At 36.4% G+C, this 21,099-nt stretch overlaps 3 protein-coding genes across 8 annotated transcripts; 1 reads left to right on the forward strand and 2 right to left on the reverse strand.

Moving 5' to 3' along the window:
• Window positions 1–560: 560 nt before the first annotated feature.
• Window positions 561–5,876, forward strand: LOC111464819 (calcium-transporting ATPase 1, endoplasmic reticulum-type-like). 2 transcript variants are annotated; one of them, XM_023109070.1, is made up of 9 exons: window positions 561–751; window positions 1,152–2,618; window positions 3,025–3,097; window positions 3,187–3,308; window positions 3,629–3,913; window positions 4,012–4,395; window positions 4,515–4,624; window positions 4,773–5,001; window positions 5,094–5,876. In XM_023109070.1, exons 2-9 carry the CDS (start codon window positions 1,209–1,211, stop codon window positions 5,676–5,678), a joined length of 3,198 nt encoding a protein of 1,065 aa, XP_022964838.1. In that variant the 5' UTR covers window positions 561–751; window positions 1,152–1,208; the 3' UTR covers window positions 5,679–5,876. The 2 variants fall into 2 exon arrangements, with proteins under 2 accessions (XP_022964838.1, XP_022964837.1); XM_023109069.1 differs by having other exon boundaries at window positions 561–715.
• A 3,022-nt stretch (window positions 5,877–8,898) lies between these two features.
• On the reverse strand, window positions 8,899–10,531 carry LOC111464822 (zinc finger protein CONSTANS-LIKE 5-like). The gene is made up of 4 exons (XM_023109072.1): window positions 10,159–10,531; window positions 9,882–10,034; window positions 9,095–9,283; window positions 8,899–9,011 (listed from the first exon to the last, which is right to left on the reverse strand). Exons 1-4 carry the CDS (start codon window positions 10,501–10,503, stop codon window positions 8,934–8,936), a joined length of 765 nt encoding a protein of 254 aa, XP_022964840.1. The 5' UTR covers window positions 10,504–10,531; the 3' UTR covers window positions 8,899–8,933.
• Window positions 10,532–15,446: 4,915 nt separating this feature from the next.
• On the reverse strand, window positions 15,447–20,953 carry LOC111464825 (iron-sulfur assembly protein IscA-like 2, mitochondrial). Of its 5 annotated transcripts, none has more exons than XR_002714096.1 (6): window positions 20,762–20,953; window positions 18,975–19,192; window positions 18,543–18,664; window positions 18,340–18,448; window positions 17,020–17,139; window positions 15,447–15,612 (listed from the first exon to the last, which is right to left on the reverse strand). XR_002714096.1 is itself a non-coding variant. In XM_023109076.1 (5 exons), the coding sequence occupies exons 2-5, from the start codon at window positions 19,155–19,157 to the stop codon at window positions 17,074–17,076; spliced, it is 480 nt and encodes a 159-aa protein (XP_022964844.1). In that variant the 5' UTR covers window positions 19,158–19,192; window positions 20,762–20,952; the 3' UTR covers window positions 16,748–17,073. The 5 variants fall into 5 exon arrangements, 1 of the variants encoding a protein (XP_022964844.1); XR_002714097.1 differs by having other exon boundaries at window positions 15,447–15,629; XR_002714094.1 differs by lacking the exon at window positions 15,447–15,612 and adding an exon at window positions 15,861–16,241.
• Between the last annotated feature and the right edge of the window lie 146 nt (window positions 20,954–21,099).

The raw sequence follows: 21,099 nt of genomic DNA on the forward strand, positions 1-21,099 counted from the left end.
TTTATTCCTTATCTTAGCCAAATTTTCATTTATTTTTGTGGAGACCGGGATTCCTGCTGTGAATTTGTGAGGATCTAATTACCCGGGTAATATTTTTTATTTATTATTTTTTTAAAAAAATAATTATTTTAGTATTGAAAAATAAAAACCGAATAAATTAATATATTTCACAAGAAAAAAATGTTACTTAGGTCATCTACATTTTTCGAGAATTCCGTCCGAGTTCGAGCCTTAGAGGTGGGTACTAAAATTAAGATCTCTATTTAAATTTGATTAAAGTATAGGGGCATAATAGGAAAGTTCCTTTTCCAAATCCCAAGTTTGGTATTCCGAAGAGAAACAAGTACGAAGCTTCGTGCCACTTATTTTAATAACGATAAAACGAATTCCATGCGGGATCCCGTTTTTCTTATCGTGTACCTTCACACCACACATCACTCCTAACACCACCAGATTTCAACACGTGGCAGAACATGATCGGATATCTGTTCGTTGTTAATACTACCGGATGCAGGAGATTATGCTGTTGAATCGCTCCTTATTTAACCTATTATCAGTTCCGTTCCACGGTTTGTTGTTGTCCAGTTCGTCGTCACTGGAAGCGTCACGTTGGTTTTGATTCTCTCTCTCTCTCTCTCTCTACGCTCTCATTCAGTCTATTCCAGTTTAGAGGGAGAAGCGGAAGCCTTTGCTCGTCAAAGATCCTGGAATTTTGGTACCTATGCTATGTGGTTTTGAGAGAAATGATTGGGTTGAGTGTTGATTTTGGTTTTGTTTTCTATCGATTTTCTTTGATTTGATGTTTTGATCCTCTTTGCTTGTCGAGGAGGTTTGGAGACGCGAGGATATTGTTGTTTCTTACGGATCTGTTTGAATTTGAACGATTTTGCTTAATTCTTCAATTTGGCTTGTGTAGGATAATTGCAGTGGGTGATTTTTTGGTTTTGTTTTGTTTTGTTTTGTTTCATTTTTGTGTTAGTGATTGATTTTTACTCGCGTATCGTGAATTCTTAGTGGATTAAACTGAGGCTCGAGTGTTTGATTTCGTAGTTTTGGGGCTTTTGTTATATAATTTTGTTTTAATGTTGTTGTGCGTTGGATTTTGTCTAAATTATCCTCTTCTTCTTCTTCTTCTTCTTCGTGATCTGCAGGAGAAATTGATTTTTCTATTGGATTTCTGTATCCGTCCAACGTGTTTGCTAATCTAAATGGGTAGAGGGGGGGAAAACTACGGGAAGAAAGACATTTTTGCTGCTACATCTTCGAAGAAAGAGACGTACCCTGCCTGGGCAAGGGATGTTCAAGAATGCGTAGAGAAGTACCAAGTGAATCCAGATCTCGGATTATCTTCTGAAGAGGTTGAGAACAAGAGAAAGATCTATGGTTTCAATGAATTGGAGAAGCATGAAGGTACCTCAATCTTGAAACTTATTTTGGAACAATTTAATGACACACTAGTTAGGATTCTATTAGCTGCAGCAGTTGTATCTTTTGTTCTTGCGTGGTATGATGGCGAGGAAGGAGGTGAGATGGAGATCACCGCATTTGTGGAGCCTCTAGTTATTTTCTTGATACTGATCGTCAATGCCATTGTTGGCATTTGGCAAGAGAACAATGCTGAGAAAGCATTGGAAGCCCTTAAAGAAATCCAGTCTGAACAGGCTTCAGTAATACGAAATGGTAAACGAGTTTCGATTGTTGCAAAAGATCTTGTTCCCGGTGATATAGTAGAACTCAGAGTTGGGGATAAGGTGCCTGCTGACATGCGAGTATTGCGTTTAATCAGCTCAACTTTTCGGGTTGAGCAAGGTTCCTTGACAGGCGAGAGTGAAGCGGTGAGCAAGACTGCTAAGGCAGTGCCAGAAGATACCGATATACAAGGGAAAAAGTGTATGGTTTTTGCAGGGACAACAGTTGTCAATGGAAATTGTATTTGCGTTGTTACCCAAATAGGAATGAACACTGAACTAGGACAGGTGCATGCTCAGATACAAGAAGCATCCCAGAGTGAAGATGATACGCCATTGAAGAAAAAGTTGAATGAGTTTGGAGAGCTTCTAACAGCAATAATTGGAGTGATCTGTGCTCTAGTTTGGCTTATTAATGTCAAATACTTCCTCACTTGGGAATATGTTGATGGGTGGCCTGCAAATTTCAAGTTCTCATTTGAGAAATGTACATATTACTTTGAGATTGCTGTGGCATTGGCTGTAGCTGCAATTCCAGAAGGTTTGCCTGCGGTCATAACAACATGCTTGGCACTTGGCACTCGAAAGATGGCTCAAAAGAATGCCCTTGTTCGGAAGCTTCCCAGTGTTGAAACACTTGGCTGTACAACTGTGATATGTTCTGATAAAACCGGTACTCTAACAACTAATCAGATGGCTGTGGCGAAAATTGTGGCCCTTGGTTCTCGTGTTGGCACTCTGCGAGCTTTTGATGTGGAGGGGACTACATATGATCCTTTAGATGGAAAGATAATTGGTTGGCTTGGAGGTCAACTGGATGCTAATCTGCAAATGTTGGCAAAGATTACTGCTGTCTGTAATGATGCAGGTGTTGAAAAATCTGGCCATCATTTTGTTGCAAATGGAATGCCTACTGAAGCAGCATTGAAGGTGGGTGATCGAATAATCTCATGATCTTTTGATGTAACGATTTTATGTCACTTTTTGACTTTTACAGTTGAAAATCCCCTGCCAGATTGGACAAAATAATAGTTTGCTAAACACATGGCCAAAGATGAAAGCTGTAAAGACTAGGAAACTAGAAGTCTTCTTTAAGTGACCACTGATAGATTTGTTTTGGTAATATTAGTGAAGGGGAGGTTGTTGTAGCCCGTAATGTTTGATAAATTTCTTTTTGCTAGTTCTATTGTCTGAATGTTGATAAAGTAAGAAAAGGAACGTTGTTGAGACACTTAGTAATGATGCTGAAAATGAAGGCAAGGGTGAATGCCAACAAATAAACGTGTCGTGCATCTTATGTAGCTTTGTTACTGATGCATTTTATCTGCATGTTTAGGTTCTTGTGGAAAAGATGGGGCTTCCTGAAGGATATGACTCAAGTTCAGCTGACATTAATGGGGATGTGCTGCGTAAGTTCTTGACTGATATTATTGACCCATTTTCTTTCTTATGCATCTTTATGCTGACATGTTTTTAACATGGGAATGTGATTAACAAGGATGCTGCCACGCTTGGAATAAGAACGAGCAACGCATTGCTACTCTAGAGTTTGACCGAGACCGTAAATCCATGGGAGTTATTACAACTTCTAGCTCAGGGAAGAAATCATTACTCGTGAAGGTATCTTCTGATAATCTCATTATTTATGTTTTATTTGGTGATAAATTTTATTTTCATTGCTACTTAAATTGGGAGGTTGTAAAGCTTGATATCTATCAGCCTTGTGATCTTAATTTGTCACGTTTTAAGCCTTGGTGGTTAATTTCTGTATTTTGTTTACTTCGAAAAAAAAAATTCTGTATTATTTAGTAATTCGTGTAACTGTAATCATACATTTCTTTCTTTTTACTTTCTTTACTGCTTATTATATCCCATTTATCTTCTAATTGTGATATGTTAATTATCATTGTTTAAGATGGTGCTTGACTGAACTGTGGCAGGGTGCTGTTGAAAACCTTTTGGATCGGAGTTCATTTATTCAACTGCTTGATGGAACTATAGTGAAGTTGGACTCAGATTCGAAGAGATACCTCTTAGATTATTTGCGTGAGATGTCATCAAGTGCATTAAGGTGTTTAGGTTTTGCATACAAGGAAGATCTTCCAGAATTTTCCTCTTATAATAACGGTGATGAAGAACATCCAGCACACCAGCTTCTACTTGACCCGTCCAAATACTCCACAATCGAAAGTAATCTTATCTTTGCGGGCTTTGTTGGGTTAAGGGTGAGTCGCTCGGTGTCTATGCCTTTTCATTTATTTATTTTGGATATTTGTATAGTTTTTCAATTGACTTAAGTTCGTGTCGCCATTTGTTTTGATAGGATCCTCCTCGAAAAGAGGTTCATCAAGCAATTGAAGACTGCAAAGCTGCTGGTATTCGTGTCATGGTTATCACAGGGGACAACCAGAATACAGCTGAAGCTATATGTCGAGAAATAGGCGTATTTGGAAAACATGAAGCTATAAATTCCAGAAGTTTAACTGGAAAAGAGTTCATGGCAATGAATCGGGAGGGTCAAAAACTTCATTTAAGACAAGATGGAGGACTTCTTTTCTCAAGGGCTGAACCAAGACATAAACAAGAGATAGTGAGATTGCTCAAGGAAGACGGTGAAGTTGTTGCAATGACCGGTGATGGAGTCAATGATGCGCCTGCCTTGAAGCTGGCCGATATCGGGATTGCGATGGGCATTGCTGGTACCGAGGTACTTACTTCAAAATAAGTTGTTGGATGTGTTATACATTCATGTTTACAATTATGAAGTACCACTGATCATTTTTAAACGGGTTTGCGTCTGCGCTCGAATGGAATTTATTTTTCCAGGTTGCAAAGGAAGCCTCCGACATGGTTCTTGCAGATGACAATTTTAGTACAATAGTTGCAGCAGTTGGTGAAGGCAGGTCCATTTACGACAATATGAAGGCTTTTATCAGGTTTTTCCTCTACTTGAGCAACCATTCATCCATTTTCGTTGATAATATTCTGGTCATTGGCCATAGCTGTTGGTCATTTATGTTACTGCCATCAAATATCAATATCTCACGATTTCAGGAATGTTTAAACGGTTTCAACTGATTGTAGGTACATGATTTCCTCAAATATTGGTGAAGTTGCATCTATATTTTTGACAGCAGCACTGGGTATCCCCGAGGGGATGATCCCTGTTCAGCTTCTCTGGGTTAATCTCGTTACAGACGGACCCCCGGCAACTGCGTTGGGATTTAATCCACCTGATAACGATATAATGAAGAAACCGCCAAGAAAGAGCGACGACTCGTTGATCACAGCCTGGATTTTGTTCCGCTATTTGGTATTTTTTTGCACCCCTTCGCTTCCTTTAGCTAACTATATAACTTCCTAATGAGATGAAAATCTAATTTCCTAGCTTCATTTGATGCTCAGGTGATTGGACTTTACGTAGGGGTAGCAACTGTAGGAGTATTTATTATTTGGTATACACATGCATCATTCTTAGGCATCGACCTGTCTGGAGATGGCCACAGTCTGGTCTCTTACTCTCAGCTCGCTAACTGGGGTCAGTGCTCATCTTGGGACGGGTTTTCGGTGTCGCCCTTCACAGCTGGGGATGAAGTCTTCAGCTTTGATTCGGATCCATGCGATTACTTCCGCTCAGGCAAGATCAAAGCATCAACCCTGTCTCTCTCCGTCTTGGTAGCCATAGAGATGTTTAATTCCCTTAATGCCCTCTCCGAGGATGGAAGCTTGTTGACAATGCCCCCTTGGGTTAACCCTTGGCTCCTCCTCGCCATGTCTGTTTCGTTCGGCTTGCATTTCTTGATTCTGTACGTGCCATTCCTCGCCAAGATCTTTGGCATTGTCCCGCTGTCGTTGAACGAATGGCTCTTGGTTCTGGCGGTGGCATTGCCCGTGATCATAATCGACGAGATTCTGAAATTTGTGGGAAGGCTTACAAGTGGGTTGAGGACTTCTCGCCCGAGGAGATCATCGAAGCAGAAATCGGAGTAAGAGTGGAGAGTAGAGTTGTTGTTGATGGATTTCTGATAAAGTTAAATGGAAATGGGTGAGTCTAGCATTTCTTTAACTCAACAATATTTTTGAAGCTGGCAGAGTATATTACTGTGGAAACAGTATAATACTTGGAACATCTTTTAGTTCTCTAATTTTAGTGAATATTATTGAAGGATATGGTTCTTTGTTGCTTAATTCAAGTCAACTTCATTCTTTTACTATATCAAATGGTATCAGAGTTAGACACGCAGTGGTGTCAGCAAGAAAGTTGGTATTAGAGTTAAACACGGAGTGGTGTCAGCAAGAAAGTTGGTATTAGAGTTAGACACGGAGTGGTGTCAACAAGAAAGTTGGTATTAGAGTCAGACACTGAGTGTGTGTCAGCAAGAAAGTTAGACTTTAAAGTGTGAAAGCCTCTTAGTAGACACGTTTTAGAAACTTTGAGGGGAAACCCAAAAGGGAAAGACCAAGACCAAATAAGACAATATTTATTAGCGGTAGACTACTGTTGCATGATCACTCAAGTTTAAGAAGTAATACTTTTAGTATTTCAAATTTAAATTATATTAAGGACAACAACATAATCTAATTGAAGGCAAATACGAGGAAGAGACAGAGACAACCAACGATGCAGGACAATGTCAATGCATCGAGAGACGATCTATAGTCTGATGCGTGATTGTGGAGGGAGATCGTCAATCATAGGCCAAGCAAAATATATCAACCATGAAAATGAAAGACAATTGATTGGACAATCAACAAGAGAAAAAATAAAGGTTGTCTCGATAGATCAAGTCGAGAAAGTGACACGCAAACTGATAGCTACAATCGTTTTTATGAGAGTAGTCAAGCCGAGCTCAAGTTCTATAGCCGTCAAGATGGTGGGTCGATCTTTCTTTCTTTTTTTTTTTTTTGGACTGTCACTGTACAAATAGTTGTGAATATCATCAGTTTGGCCCCAAGGTTGAGCCTTAGCATACAATTTGTTTACGTGGAACGTCGCTATTTTACTTCATATCCCTCTCCAAGTGGGTTGAATTGTCGATCAACTTCCCAAAAGCAAACAAATTTGAACCAAACCATGCCACTTTTATATCGTCGGAAGGCTACCTTCATTACCCACATACTTGCACTAACATAAACAACTCTAGCTTGCTAACCCATGAGACTGCACTCTCGAACCATGTGTGAGAATTTCCGTTTAAATGGAAAATAAGGAAGACAGCGAGAAAATATTTCTCTACGTTAGCTAAACGGGGTTGAGAATAAGAATATACTTAACATCCTCAATCTTGCTCTGTCTCACTCGATTCTTATTATAAAAACTGTGAGATCCCACACTGGTTGAAGAAAATAATTAAACATATTTTATAAGGGTGTGAAAAATTAAAGTACACTGTGTTGTCATATTGAAATTTGAGCTTTTAGTTTTTATATTCAACATTACGATATTCATACCCTGATCTATAAAAAAATAAATGAAAAATTTTACGGGAATTAAAATTGAAAGAAGGAAGGAAGCAATTCCCACGTAAAGATATTTTATAGTTTACCGACTATTTACCTCTCGTAATAAATTTTTAGGTTAAAAAATGACGTACATACAAAATTCACAACATTTCTCCAATCTAAAATACAATTTTGATATTTATAATCTCGTTTTAAATGCATTCAAAAAGTTAATTTTAGAGCACGGACGTTCGAGATATCTATACCCTGATCTACAGTAACTCTCGTTCTAGCTCGACATTTAGAGTACAGAAGCTCAAGATATCTAAAAGATTTTCGTTTCATTAAACTATTAAATACACAATTGAAAGTAAAAGGTTCGAGAAAGAAGTGAATCGAGTATAGATATTATGGTGTTGAGTTAGGCAATGAAAATGAAAGGGCACTTATATTTCAAAGTGTTGAAGATATGTTCATCACCACTTTGCCCTTTCCTGTTTGTTTCTCAACTATAAGGACTTTCTTTTCATTCATATCTTTTTTATATGCTTTTTTTTTTCTTTTTCCTTTTTAAAAATTTATTTTCCACTAATTATATATAATAATTACAAATTAAATTTATTTAATTTACTTATTTTGCAAATCATACTCTTATTTTTAAAAAGTCGTGTAAATATCCCGATACTTTACCAAATTTGCAAAGTTTACCATTTTTGTCCGTTCATTTTCAGAAAAATAATATATGTGGTAACATATAATAGGTAATATAATCATAATGAAGTTTTTTTTACATCCGATCATTAAGAATCGCTTCTAAAATAAGTAAGGTAACGAGAAAAATATTCTCAATAAATATTTTAAAATCTCGTCTCGTTTTATATTAAAATATTCATAAAATAGTTAAAAAGAAAAAAAAAAAAAAGTCTAGAACCTAGCACTAGACTCTAATCTATCTTTGTCCCACATGCACGTGTCGTGTAGACACAAAACCATCTTAAAAAAAACGTATTATGTGTGAGTATAAGAGTACTCAGTAAATAGTAGAGATGTCCATTTAATCTGCGGGGCAGAAGTCCCGTGGGACCCACCCGAAATGGGGTAGAGATTCCCCGCTTAGACGAGGAATGAGGAGTGAGTGGGGAGATATTTCTCCCCTTTAGATAAATGGGGTTAGGGACGAGAATTATATGTTTGTCCCCGTCCCTGCCCAATTCTCTAATCTAAATTCTTGTTCCAAGTTTATATAAGAGGGAAATGAATATTCAAATTTCAATAAATTTCATGTCTTCGGACTAATTTTATATTTTGTTTATTATTAGAGGTGAAATGATTTGATCGACAAATAATAATTTATAAAAAAGGTGATTCGATTTAAATTTCTAATAACATAACTGAATTAACCCCAATTAGCAATGAAAAGTATACATTAAAATGTTTTTTTTTTTAACGACTACTTTTATAAGAATAATAATAGAGAAAAATTCTTCGAGAATTCTGTTACCACTTCGTGGATGTTTCTAGTACATAGCCCCACTTGTCGTGGACATCTCTAAGCTCACTAGCTCCTGTACCTTTTTCAACCGACCAATTCGACCAAATAATATATGTTTAATCGAGAGATTACATCATTTAAAAAAAAATAAAAAAAACTTCCAAACATTTAAAAATTAGAACAAATATTTCGATAGTTTTAAGTTCACATCACATTTAAATAATATAAGCAATCGAGTTGCTGAAATTATACTACTCAATGTTACAAATATGTACGTTCGTACGACAATTCATTCAACCGTGGAATTTAATTTACAAAGTCGGATAAGGTATTCCTATCATCTTAACGGTCGATTGCTCGATTTCTTTTCTTCTGTTTAATTGTCGAACCTAAAGAGAGAAAAAGTTTTGTTTTTATGGTAGAATCGAGAGGGTATAAATGTAAATAGTAAAAATCAAGGAATAAAATTAACCGAGTAGGAATCAAGAAAGGTGATCCATGAGCCATCGTCTTGGCCGACTTCCTCCGCCGTGGCATTGTCGTAGCAGCTCCATGTCTCTGTCGGCGAGCTGGTCGAGTTACTATTCTCAACTTCTTCATTTCTCGCAAACCTCCCTCTTATTCGCCTTCTACTATCCGCCAATGTCTTCCTGCATTCATACTACCAAACTCCCGAGCATTCAATCAGTTAACAACTGATCATTTTTCAACCCATAATTGAACTAACTAGAGATAATGTAATATAATATAATAAAAAAACAAAACACGAAAATTAACGGCCTTATAATATAACAGCTTTCAGCCCACCGCCAGTAGATATTGTCTGTTTTATCCTGTTACATATCGCTATCAACTCACGATTTTAAAACACGTCTATTATGGAGAGGTTTTCATACCCTTATAAGGCCCTCTCCGACCAATGTGAGATCTCACATATAAGATACAGATTAGATTATTTTAAAGTTCATTAACGACACAAACATGTTCTCGAGAGATTGAAATTATAATTAAATAAAAAAAATTGTAAAGTATTTTAGTTTTTTAAACAACTTTATTAAAAAAGAAAAAAAAAAGAAAAATAAAGAACACTGGTGGTAGCTACATATGAATAGTAATCCTATCCACAATCATTTTTAACTCCACCAATATTTTACAATTATTTAAATGAATTTTCTCGTGGGTTCTTCTTTTTCTAAATTATGTTCATGTACAAAATATTTTTTTTTTCTTTTTGATAATTAATTAAAAAAGATAAATACCTTAATTTTCTTATTAAAATTCCTCTGATTTCTCTTGGTTTTATACTTCTCGATTCTTTGTCTTTTTTCTTCGGGGCTATACCGACATGCTTTGGTACTCATTCCTTCTATTATCAAACTGCTTTCACTCGAGCTTGCCATTTCTGTTCTTCCCTGTCATCTCGTGGGTTAGGTTGGGTTGAGTTGAATTGAAATATTTTTTAGATTTGACTTATTAAAGAATGAACCTAATCCATATGGATTATATTTGCTAATAAATATGAGGCATATAACTCACCTGCAAATCATTGAAGCTGTAAGCCCTTCTCACGGAACTTTCTAAGTCAAACAACGTTGAAATCTGAACGTTTGGTCTGTGTCTCATACTCCGTTGAGGTTTTGATGTCGGAGACCCGTAGCTACTACAAGGTCCACTACTACAACTATAACTGAGCTCTGAGGGTAAGAGCCCCGGTGACTCTAGCATCGGGACCAGGTCGCTCGCGAGGAGCGAGGAGAAGGAGGAGGAGTGGGAAGATATGAAATGAGGGAAGGATGCAAGAAGTGGTGGCGACATGGCGAGGTCGGGGGCAGGGAGGTGGCAAAGAGAGGCTTCGAGGGTGGCGGAGGAGAAGGCGTGCATGGTGAGGTGGCGGAGGAGGAGGACGGAGAGAGGAGAGTTTGATTTGTGGAATGGAAGGAAGGGATGGAGATAGAAGGGGTTAAGTAGGATTGGGAGAGAGAAAGAGAGATGACGTGGATGCTGACGTAATCAGTTGGAGAGAGCGTTGACCATTTCTTCTTCGAGAATCCAATAATATAACAATCTCCCTTCCCAATTCCTAACTAAAGTTGGTTTCATTCACAATCTTTTTGACTTCAAAAAATATATATATATATATATATATATGAATATAACTTAAAAAGGTTCTTCCTTCCCAATTCTTTTTGGCATCCAATTTGTTCAAAACGGTCCAACCACATCGACTCAACGTCGTGCACGAATAAAATCTAACACGACCGTTAAGGAATAACGTCGTTTAAAGAAGTCATTACTAGTAAAGTTTATTTTCAATTTCTTCCTTTTGGATCTGTCTTAATTTTTATTATAATCTTCTCTACTTGTGTCAAAGAGAAAATACTTTATTGTTCTTTGTTGTTTTAGCAAGATATCGTCACGGATCCACTATCAAAGAGTGGTTGAGAAACGATTGAAAGGAAGATGAAAAATCATATAAAGAAAAAAAGAAAGAAAGAGAAAGAAACTAGGTTCAAAATTAGCTAAGATCCAAGTCTTAGGTTTGAAAATCGAACCACAACCTTGGAAGCGTAATCACTCGAGCCTTAGATTTGGAACCAAACTAGCATCACCAGCCCACGAACTAGCCCAGTATGTGCTTCAGTCTGCTCCTACAGCATCGACTCAAACACGTGTGCCCTCAGTCGACCACATAAGGGCCTAGACGAGTGTCATGATGCGACTGAGGAGAACGGTGCATCATCTAACATACTATACAAAGTGAGCATTGAAGAGAAGACGAGACATAAGTAAGTGAAAGGCAATGAGTAGACAAGATTGTAAGAGATAGACTTGTTAAAGAGTCAAGTAGGGACTTGGACCTTAACCTCGAAAGTCAGAGATTTGGAGGGAATTTGGGAATGCAGTTCTAGAGTCAAGTCTGTCCATATGAAATATGAATGCTCTCCAATGCTCCACGATACCATATGACTGTTTGCCAAAATGACAGTTTACCGGATGAGTATTAAAAATGACTTAAAATATACTATAGTTGGAGCCATGGTGTCATCTCTTCACCACCCTTGGGCCCTATGGCCTAAGCGAAATACCTTGTGGCATATGCGTGTGTCATAGTGAAGGCGAGTATTGTGAGACAAGTGGCTCGAGCGACTTCCTTTGAAATGGGTCTTTCAAGAACAGTATCGGACGCCACGGGTGTACCAGAATTGCACCTTAGCCTGAGTGTCAAAAGTTGGATTTTGCACCTGTTATTTGGTAAGGTATTCGTAAATAACATGACATGGGCACGGAGGACCAATGCCTCGATTGAACTCGGATGGATGGATGTTCGGAATGTCCTGAGATTATGAACGACACGTGGACCCATTCTCGATGGCATGACATATGGACCATGTTAATTGGGAACCAAGATGAGATGATGGGATGTGACGTTGCACACGAGAGATCTTGATCTCGAGTAAAGGCAAGGTCGAGTCGTATCACTTGGCCTAATGTAGAGGCAAGTCAGTTGTGTCGTAGATGACTGAACATGCATGTGTAGGTGGCGTGTATAGTCGAACAAGTTTAGATTCCGCACAAGTAATGTTTAATGAGCAAAGGCAAATCTCACCTAATGTCAGGTGAAGCCATAAAACCAAGGCAAAAAATAAAAATGAGTCTTGGGTTCTCCTTAAGGCTGGTCGTGAGTGTGTCAAGATCATGACGTTATACAGTTGAAAAAGTACAATCGTGACACCTGACATACGCTATAACGCCTCATGTCCAGGATTTGGATCATGATTCGAAATCTGGATTCGATATTTGATGGCCTCGACATTTTCTTACGACATGATCACGTTACCTACTTCTCACTTCTTAAGTGTGAAAACTATTCCCACATACCAACACGATTCCTTCCAACATGCTTTGCTCGGACTCACATGCATCCCAGAAAAAATTTTAAGAGATCATCCAATATAGAATTGCTCCAAGTAAAACACTTAATCATGAAGTTCTTATGATTGAGCCACCGAAAAAGAAAGTGCACCTTGTTAGAATAGACAGTGACTTCATTTTCTTTAAGCCTTTCTTAATCATCTTATCTCCCGAACCTCTTTTATTCAAATGTAATCTCGGTTCATTTATGTATTCCTACTTTACTCGGGTCTCACATACATACACTCCCTCCCGTCGTGACTTGCACCTAGCCACCTCCCTCGTGCTCAACTCGATGTCTCCAAATAGCTTTTCATTGGTTCGACTAGGCTTAAACGACTTTTCACTTTAATTCTTGCCATTTTAAATATTCAATTTTTTATCTTAATTTAAATATTCCAAAAAAATGATCTAAATTAAATTGATAAATTACTCGAGATAATTAGACCGTTGTGTTATCATGTGCTTCTATATGCCTAAGATTGGTTAAATTGTTTTTAGAAACGAAATAATTTTTATACAACTAGGGGTACGAGTGTTCAAAAGACTCGGTAACCTAAAAAATTGAATCGACCCAACCCATTTGATACCGTTTGGGTTAGATTATCAATTTCATAATTATTATTTATGGTTTGAAAACAAATAAATATTTTACCTATTACCATTTTACTTTTATTACAAGAAAATTGAATAATGACTTGAGGAACCCGACCCAGCCCGACTCAATATTTTATAATTGAGTTCGATTCATTATTTAATAAAACTATTCGGGTTGGAAAAAATATATATTACAAACAATTGAGTTGAGTCTAAAAAATATCTTAATCCGACTGAACCCCAACTCATGAACACAAATAACTCTGACCTTTTCCTCGAGTTGGGTGTAGGCACCAATCAAGTATTTTTGGGACAAGATACCATTTTCTTTTGTTCGTGGAGATAATGTACTTTTTGGTTATAGGATAGGAGTTTCTTTTTTTAGGTCATGTTTATGAGCCTAAATAATTGATCTCGATCATTTTAAAATCAGATACCACACTAATAACATTTTTACAATACTCGATCATATTTACGATGTCTAGACACCAACATAATCATCTGAAGGTTGATCCTATTCATCTAGTTGGCCATTTTTGTTTTACCATCTTTTTGACAAGTTAGAAACATTCATTGAAACGTTGTAAAAAGTCTATGATAGCGTTCTGACTTATGTTAGTCTTGCACTTAAAAAAAAAAGCTTTATACACATAGCGAAAGTGTGCATGACCTACTTTAAAATGAAATTCGAGAATTAATAAATAACATTTATAAATTATAAAGAAGAATTTTTTTAAAAAAAAAAAAAATTCTAGAAAGTGGTTCTTGAAGTGATATAGGTGATTTTGATGGGCCTACTTAGTGAGTTGGGGAAAAATGCTGTTTGAAGGTCCCCTCCCAATCTCTTTGCACCTCATTGCCAAATTGCATACAATTGGTATCAATTCATTTTAAACCCTATATTCAAATGTATATTCAAATGGATAATCATCATGATTTGATATTTCCTCACTACCACATGTTATCATTTTATTACTAAATATCATTCAGTACTAATCTCTCATTTTATGTTATTCGAAAATACTTTCTGTGATTTAAACTCTTATCGTTACAGACGCGTACTCCAAAATAAACTTTTGGAGAGAACCTTTAATTACAAGTTTAGTTCATTCATCATACTCAAAGTTGAAGTCACAACTAACATGGGAGCTCGAAAAAATAACGAGAATTGATGTCATAGTGGAAATACCATATGGTGATTATCATATAGAATAATAGGTTTGCAAACGTGTTGATTGACTATAAATGCAAAGATTATCTAAAAGTTCTATCATTCAAGGGCAAGGGAAAAACATGATCTCCTATTTCCCATGCATGATAGATTTTTGTCCTATACTATTTTAAAAAAATCATACTCGGAAGTAACACAAAAATACAGTTCTCCAAAATCATCATTTTTTACGAAAGTATAATGCAATATAAAGTGATTTCTTGCACCTAAGCACAGGTTTTACGGCCCTTAGAACAGGAGTCTCATACATAACATTCATTACTTAACTAAACAAAAGATTTCATTAACGTTTTCTTTACAAGTAGGTTTAAATGGTCGAATTCTTCACTAAAAAACACTTATCTTTTCAAAATTCTTCACCTAAAACTAAGACTTATGATTGAAGTATGTGAGGGTCACATGGGGATATGTATTAAACTAATAGGGAAGTGGTGGTGGTGGGGCAAATCCTGTCTTTGTTTTTGGCTATCAGAAGCAAAAGGGCGGTAAGATTTGACATCATCATAAGCATATTCATACTCATGTTCATGTTCATGGTAAGTGGAATAAAATATTAATTTAACAAGGGAACTACCCAGCAAAGCTAGCCCTATTACGAGGGAAAATCAATGAATTAATGGGAAAGGGCCCCCTCTCAAAGTTTTATGCCTAAAAAATAATAATTATCCTACTATTTCCACTCCTCATTGACCAAATCCTACGTGTTTATGTGGCTATTTTTGTATCACGAGTTTTGATTTCTAGAGGTTTGTAAATTCTTTAAACTCGAGTTATACTTGCTTTCCACTATAATCAACTATAATCGAATGAGAGTGGATAAGAAGTTTGTGTGATTGACGTGAGGAAAACAAAAAAAAAGCCTAATATAATCAATTGATGCACGTAATCAAGTTCGATACTCAACCCGTGCTTGATCTAACATCCTACTAAAAAAAACCCTCACATTTACCTTAAGATTCAATGTGCACTATTAAGACCACCAACATGAACAAGAGTGAAAAGTACGTATATATATGTTGGTGGAGATTTAATTACCTTTTTTATGGCAGCACAAGGGAGCCTCATGAAACGTTGGAAACTCCAATAGTGAAAGAACGGTAGCTATCAAAGTCAATAGAAAACGATGAAAGAAAGTGAAACTCTTCTAAATTTGGGTTAATGGGAACCTCACAAATTTTGACGTCGTTAAACTCAGCTCCGGTGTATTCTACAAACACATGCACCGACGCCATCACAATGTGCGACAGAAGCTGTAGAAGAAAAAGCACTTACAAAAGACACGAGTTAAGCTTTTGATTTTGTGTCTTAGACCAGCCATCAAACAAGAGCTAAGTTTATGATTTGATGTCTAATAAGCTTGCAAGAAAAAAGGCTCGAGAATGCTTAAAAATAATCATTTCACTACATGAGAGAAGAGAATATAGTTTAGTAAATCAATTAGGCATTGAAATTTGGTCACTTTTTTGCTAATCTAATCGTGAGAAGCAAAGGCATGCCATTTGAAGGTCCATACAACATGTAATAATAATGGCATATTGAACCAGGTATTCCAAATAATCTCACAATATCTTCCAAGTATTCATTATATGTTTATAATATTCAAAATTAACCTAGAACAGCGTATATTGCTTGAAATGATATCATCTTTTATGATAATATAAATCATTTTCATGATATAATATCAATATTTATATCACGGGCTTACCATAAAGTTCCCATTTTTACCAAATGAGAAAGTGAAAGTTCTAATGTAACTTCATTATGTGATACTATTTTGTTTTGCAGCATGTGCTTTGCCATCATGGCTTGCACCTTTGTTGTCCATAAATTCAGACCTTAGGGCACGTTCTTTTCATATCAGAGGACCTAATAAATTTCTCTGTCCTTGCAAAACAAATCATTGTTGATGTATAGAAAAAAAAAACATACCAATGTCAATATTTGCTTAATGACTCAAATACTCAAGTCAATGCCTAGGAAGAGTACACGGAAGAAACGATAGAAATTCAATTGTCAACGACAAGCTCCCGCACCTCCTATCATTAGAAATCTAAATTGATTGTTCAATAGTAGAAATTCAACATCCATCGTATTAACATACCTTGTAATAGAGATAAATGTGGGATCGGGATTCTTAACAATTACAATATTGACAAACCTTTAATGAAGGTAAAGGTAAAAATACATTTTGATGCTTTTGGAGTAAAAGGATTGCTCCAAATTTTACCCATATAAGATTTGAAGCTATGATGCTAGCAACTAAATGCTCTATTAATAAGCTTCTAAGAAACAATGGGTTTAATTAAGATTCTTGAATAAAATAAGAATATACAGTCATTTATCCCCCAAATATAGTGATACTAATGGCCATAGGACAATTATAAGTGGTAACAAAATTGGGAATGATTTTTCCAGTAGATGAATCCAATATCCAGAACATTTTCTATTTTCACAATGTAATAAATTATTGCCGACTCATCCTCAGAACAAGAGGAAAGTTTTAGATCAAGGACGATTACAATCAATAAGGTTATTTTTTGCTTAACGCTGCAATAATGATTGAAGTTCTCAGATGATAAAGAAGTGGAAGATGTACATGAAAATATAAAATGGCCTTATTATCAGAAGCAACCAAGTGATAAACATACTCATCATACCTTCAGGTTTTGATAACTACTTCTATGCCTTATAGGAAGGAAGCTTTGAGGTGATTATTGTTTGACCATGAAAGAACTTTTACAACTACACCCACCAACGGCACTTGGATTTGTACTCACCTGCACGTAATACAAGAATTCAACTTCTGCAATACTACTTATTCTATTATGATGGGATATCTAAGATTGCATAGGAAACTTTTGGGTAAAATGTGGCTTGTAGGGCGTATTACTGCTCAAGGGTACATCACTTTATTTTTTATAGATTATAGATGATGCTTAGAGGAAAAATGTGAGATCCCACATCAGTTGGGGAGAAGAACGAAACACCGAAGGGTGTGGAAACCTCTCCCTAGTATACGTGTTTTAAAAACCTCGAGGGGAAGCCTGAAAGGGAAAGCCCAAAGAGAACAATATCTATTAACGGTGGGCTTGAGTTGTTACAAATGGTATCAGAGCTAGACATATGTGCCATCGAGGAGGCTGAGCCCCGAAGGGGGGTGGACACGAGGCGGTTTGTTAGCAAGGACACTAGGCCCCAAAGGAGGTGGATTGGGGATCTCACATAGATTGGAGAAAGGAACGAGTGCTAGCGAGGACGCTGGGATCCGAAGAAAGGTGGATTGTGAGATCCTACATCGGTTGAGGATAAGAACGAAACACCCTTTATAAGGGTGTGGAACCTCTCCCTAGCAGACGCGTTTTAAAAGCCTTGAGGGAAAGCCCGAAAGGGAAAGCCCGAAAGGGAAAGCACAAAGAAGACAACATATGCTAGCAGTAGTTGTTATAGAAAATTCCTAGAAATTCTACGGTATCTACTTCCTTTGTTCACACAGTAAATTTTCATTTCTATGTTATACCCCTATAGTTCACATATTTTCAAAGGTAAAATGGAGAATGCCAACTCCAACAGTTAGAAGTCGAGGCGCATACATATGGGGAAGGAGAGATGAGAGTGGACATGGTGTGTCTTTTCAGGTAGGGATCTACCGTATGGAGTGTTTCCCAGCCCAGGGCTGAAGGATTCGCACCTCTCAGTATACTTCTCAACGTAAATAATACTCTGGACACCAAACAGTAATTATGAAGGGAAAGAGACTCTGTAAACGGCATGATGCAACAGTCAAATGATAGATATTCTAAGTATGACATTAATGGAAGTTGGTTTTTCAGTATTTCAATTTCTTTATCGTGACTCCATTGATTGAATAGATGTCATAGAACTATAATTTGCAATGGTCTACACACTGGTATGAAAATAATAAACAAATCTAAGAAAAAGTGGTGAGCCAGCAATAATGAGAGATAAGTTTCACTTACAACAAAAGCAGAACGAATCAGCTCCTCGACATAATCAATTGTTGCTCCTTTTACAAAATCGTATGAGATATTATCGACAACCAATCGAACTCCCTCCTTCTCATACACCCTGCAAATATGAAAAGAGAGAAGAGTAAAAAAAAAAAAAATAGGAAGTAAAATCAAACCAGTGACAGTCTTTAAGAGGATAATAATTGTTGAACCTATCATCAGGATTGGTTTTGTCATCCAAATCGAAAACATATTGAAATCCAGAACATCCCCCAGTTTCTACACTCAAGCGAAGCATCTTTTCTTCCTTTGGCGCTTGCAATTCTTTCATTCTCTACAAGGTATGTCAAGAGTAAGCAAAAAAGTAAATCAAAACCGTTCTATGAACCCCAATATAGGCTGAAGTGGTAACAAGAGAAATGCTCAAAATTCAAATGCTTTACTCAAATTTCAAGAATCCAAACAGCACAATAAGGGATTAGCATCCTAAACCCAGAAACTATAGTCCCAAATGGTGCACAATAAGAGAATAGTCCAAAATCAAGAACTAAAACTAGAGGATGACAGTGAAATGGATGAAGAATTCCTAAGTTATACCATATGGTACTTGTACAAAAAAGGATAACATTATATGTATAGAATACCCGAATGCAATTATCAGTCATTTGAATGGTATCAATAGGCCCAGATGAAGATGGAGATGGAGATGCCAACAAAGAAGATGCTTCTTGATGAGCTGAAACAGAAGAGCTAAGAAGCCTCTGATTCTCTCGAATACGTGCCACCAAGAATGGTGTTAACCGCTGAATTAGCAATCTAGGGGCCATGCCTTTGCTCTCTCCTCTCAAATTTTAATCCTTATCTGCCCAAAAATCCATGTGATAATGGCATTAATATGACTAGTGAGGAAATTGCTTATCATAATTTACTTGATATCACATAGATGTAACATTCAATATGATAAGAGGGAAAGATTAAAAAAAATTATACAAATGAAAGCCTTCGGGACTTGTATAAAATTACAGTTCCCCAAGAAACTTCCCAAATTCCTAACAGGTTACAGGATGATTCATCAATTAAGATTATAAAAATATGGGATAACCAAACCAACACTTAATATACAAGTTAATTAGAAGACGAGAAACCCACCCATGTACCACACAAATAACTACAATTGGTCATTCAAAATATGAACAAAAAATTAAACTTTCTATATTCAAAATATGAACATAAGATTATAACTTCTAAATTCAAACTACGAACAAAAGATAAAACTATCTATAATGAAAAGATTTTGGGTTCAATAGTTATTTAACATAATTTTGAGCAGCAAGTCATATATTCAAATCACTATAACATTAATTCCATTCAATTAATATTGTTAAGCACTCGTTGGCCCTCGAACTAATTTCCAAGCCCACAATGAAGAGGATTGTTAAGGAATATGAATAAAAGATTAAATTTTAGTGTAACCTATCAGCTTATACTTTTAGGTTCATTTGCCCTTGCCGTTATCTCATGGATACTGAAAAACAACCAGCCACCCAACAACTTTTTTTTTAGTACAACAAATGTTGCAGGTACGGAGAAATGAACCTTTGACCTCAAGAAAAGGGGTAGATGTGATATCAATTACCGTTGAGTTATACTCATATTAGCATCCATTCAGCAACATGTGGCAACACCTCAATCCTCCAATGTTATCAAAGCAACAATAAGGATTCAAGCAGGAGCCTTGTTCTCTAATAAGCACCTAAACTCTTGTCTATCTATCATAATCAATGAAAGTAACCTTTTTGAAGCTATCCTACAAGGTTGGAGGCTGAAAGTATACATCGTTGAGACTAAATCTTGCCCATCCAAGCTTATCACTAGCACTTACTAGGATAACTACAGATCAAGCTTTATGAGGACCACAATATGGCTCAATGGAAGTCATGTTATATTATAACAAACTATATCTAGAGGCATTTGAAAAGTCATAGGAGGACGGTTCGGTCGTACAAGGAAGTATACTCCAAAATGGTGGACCATCTTCCTAGGAGGAAACAATTGGGTAACTTAGACCAGTTCAAGCAGAGTGAAAGCTCAATAATTGTATTTCCAAAACATAATAATTGCAACATAGCTATGATGGTCGAAACAACATTGATAACAAACACTACATGCCGAAAATCACATAGTTCTTCCTTCCTAAGTTCTTATCAATAACCCTCGATTTTAATTATTGAGTTAACTTCTTCCAAAAATCATGCTTATGAACAGTTTTCTTCCTACGCATATCGAAATTAAACAATTTTTATCTCAAAACTATCATTCCTAAGTGAAGTTTGAAGTAAAAATAACCAATTAACTCAACAGAGTAACAAAAGAAATATCATATGAATTCACAATCAGGTCTTCTAAAACTATAGTATACACAATTTAATACCTGATACGAAAGGATGGCAGCCGACAAAAATCAGAGACGAGAAACAGAGCTGCGACGCGGCATGAGAGAGGAAGGAGAAGCGGCACCGAGCGAGAAGGAGGAGAAGGGGCGGCGCGTGAACGCTGCGATGGAACCTTGCGGAAGCTAACGGAGAGGACGATTGAGCAATGGGATTGGGCTTTGATTTTATTTCTTTATCATATTTCTTTTTATTTTGAGGAGGAAAAAAATATAGTTTTTTGCTTAATTATCTCTTAATTTTAATTTAAAAAATAATCTTAAAATGTCTATAAAATTATGTTTTATACAAAAAAAAAAAAAAAAAAAAAAATTTTATA

Source organism: Cucurbita moschata, unplaced genomic scaffold (assembly GCF_002738365.1).
Source record: "Cucurbita moschata cultivar Rifu unplaced genomic scaffold, Cmos_1.0 Cmo_Scf00031, whole genome shotgun sequence".
In the NCBI taxonomy this organism is placed as follows: domain Eukaryota; kingdom Viridiplantae; phylum Streptophyta; class Magnoliopsida; order Cucurbitales; family Cucurbitaceae; genus Cucurbita; species Cucurbita moschata.

Bases quoted from the DNA above. Each gene is read 5' to 3' on its own strand.
- LOC111464819 (XM_023109070.1), top strand. From the start codon at position 1,209: ATGGGTAGAGGGGGGGAAAACTACGGGAAGAAAGACATTTTTGCTGCT. The intron at 3,309-3,628 runs GTATCTTCTGAT...GAACTGTGGCAG, and splicing joins AGAAATCATTACTCGTGAAG to GGTGCTGTTGAAAACCTTTT. The intron at 4,625-4,772 runs GTTTTTCCTCTA...AACTGATTGTAG, and splicing joins AATATGAAGGCTTTTATCAG to GTACATGATTTCCTCAAATA.
- LOC111464822 (XM_023109072.1), bottom strand. From the start codon at position 10,503: ATGCACGCCTTCTCCTCCGCCACCCTCGAAGCCTCTCTTTGCCACCTC. The intron at 10,035-10,158 runs GTGAGTTATATG...ACGAGATGACAG, and splicing joins ACAGCTTCAATGATTTGCAG to GGAAGAACAGAAATGGCAAG. The intron at 9,012-9,094 runs GTTAATTTTATT...TTCTCTCTTTAG, and splicing joins CCTTTCTTGATTCCTACTCG to GTTCGACAATTAAACAGAAG.
- LOC111464825 (XM_023109076.1), bottom strand. From the start codon at position 19,157: ATGGCCCCTAGATTGCTAATTCAGCGGTTAACACCATTCTTGGTGGCA. The intron at 18,449-18,542 runs GTTCAACAATTA...TCATATTTGCAG, and splicing joins AAAACCAATCCTGATGATAG to GGTGTATGAGAAGGAGGGAG. The intron at 17,140-18,339 runs GTAAGTGAAACT...TATTACGTGCAG, and splicing joins TGATTCGTTCTGCTTTTGTT to GTGAGTACAAATCCAAGTGC.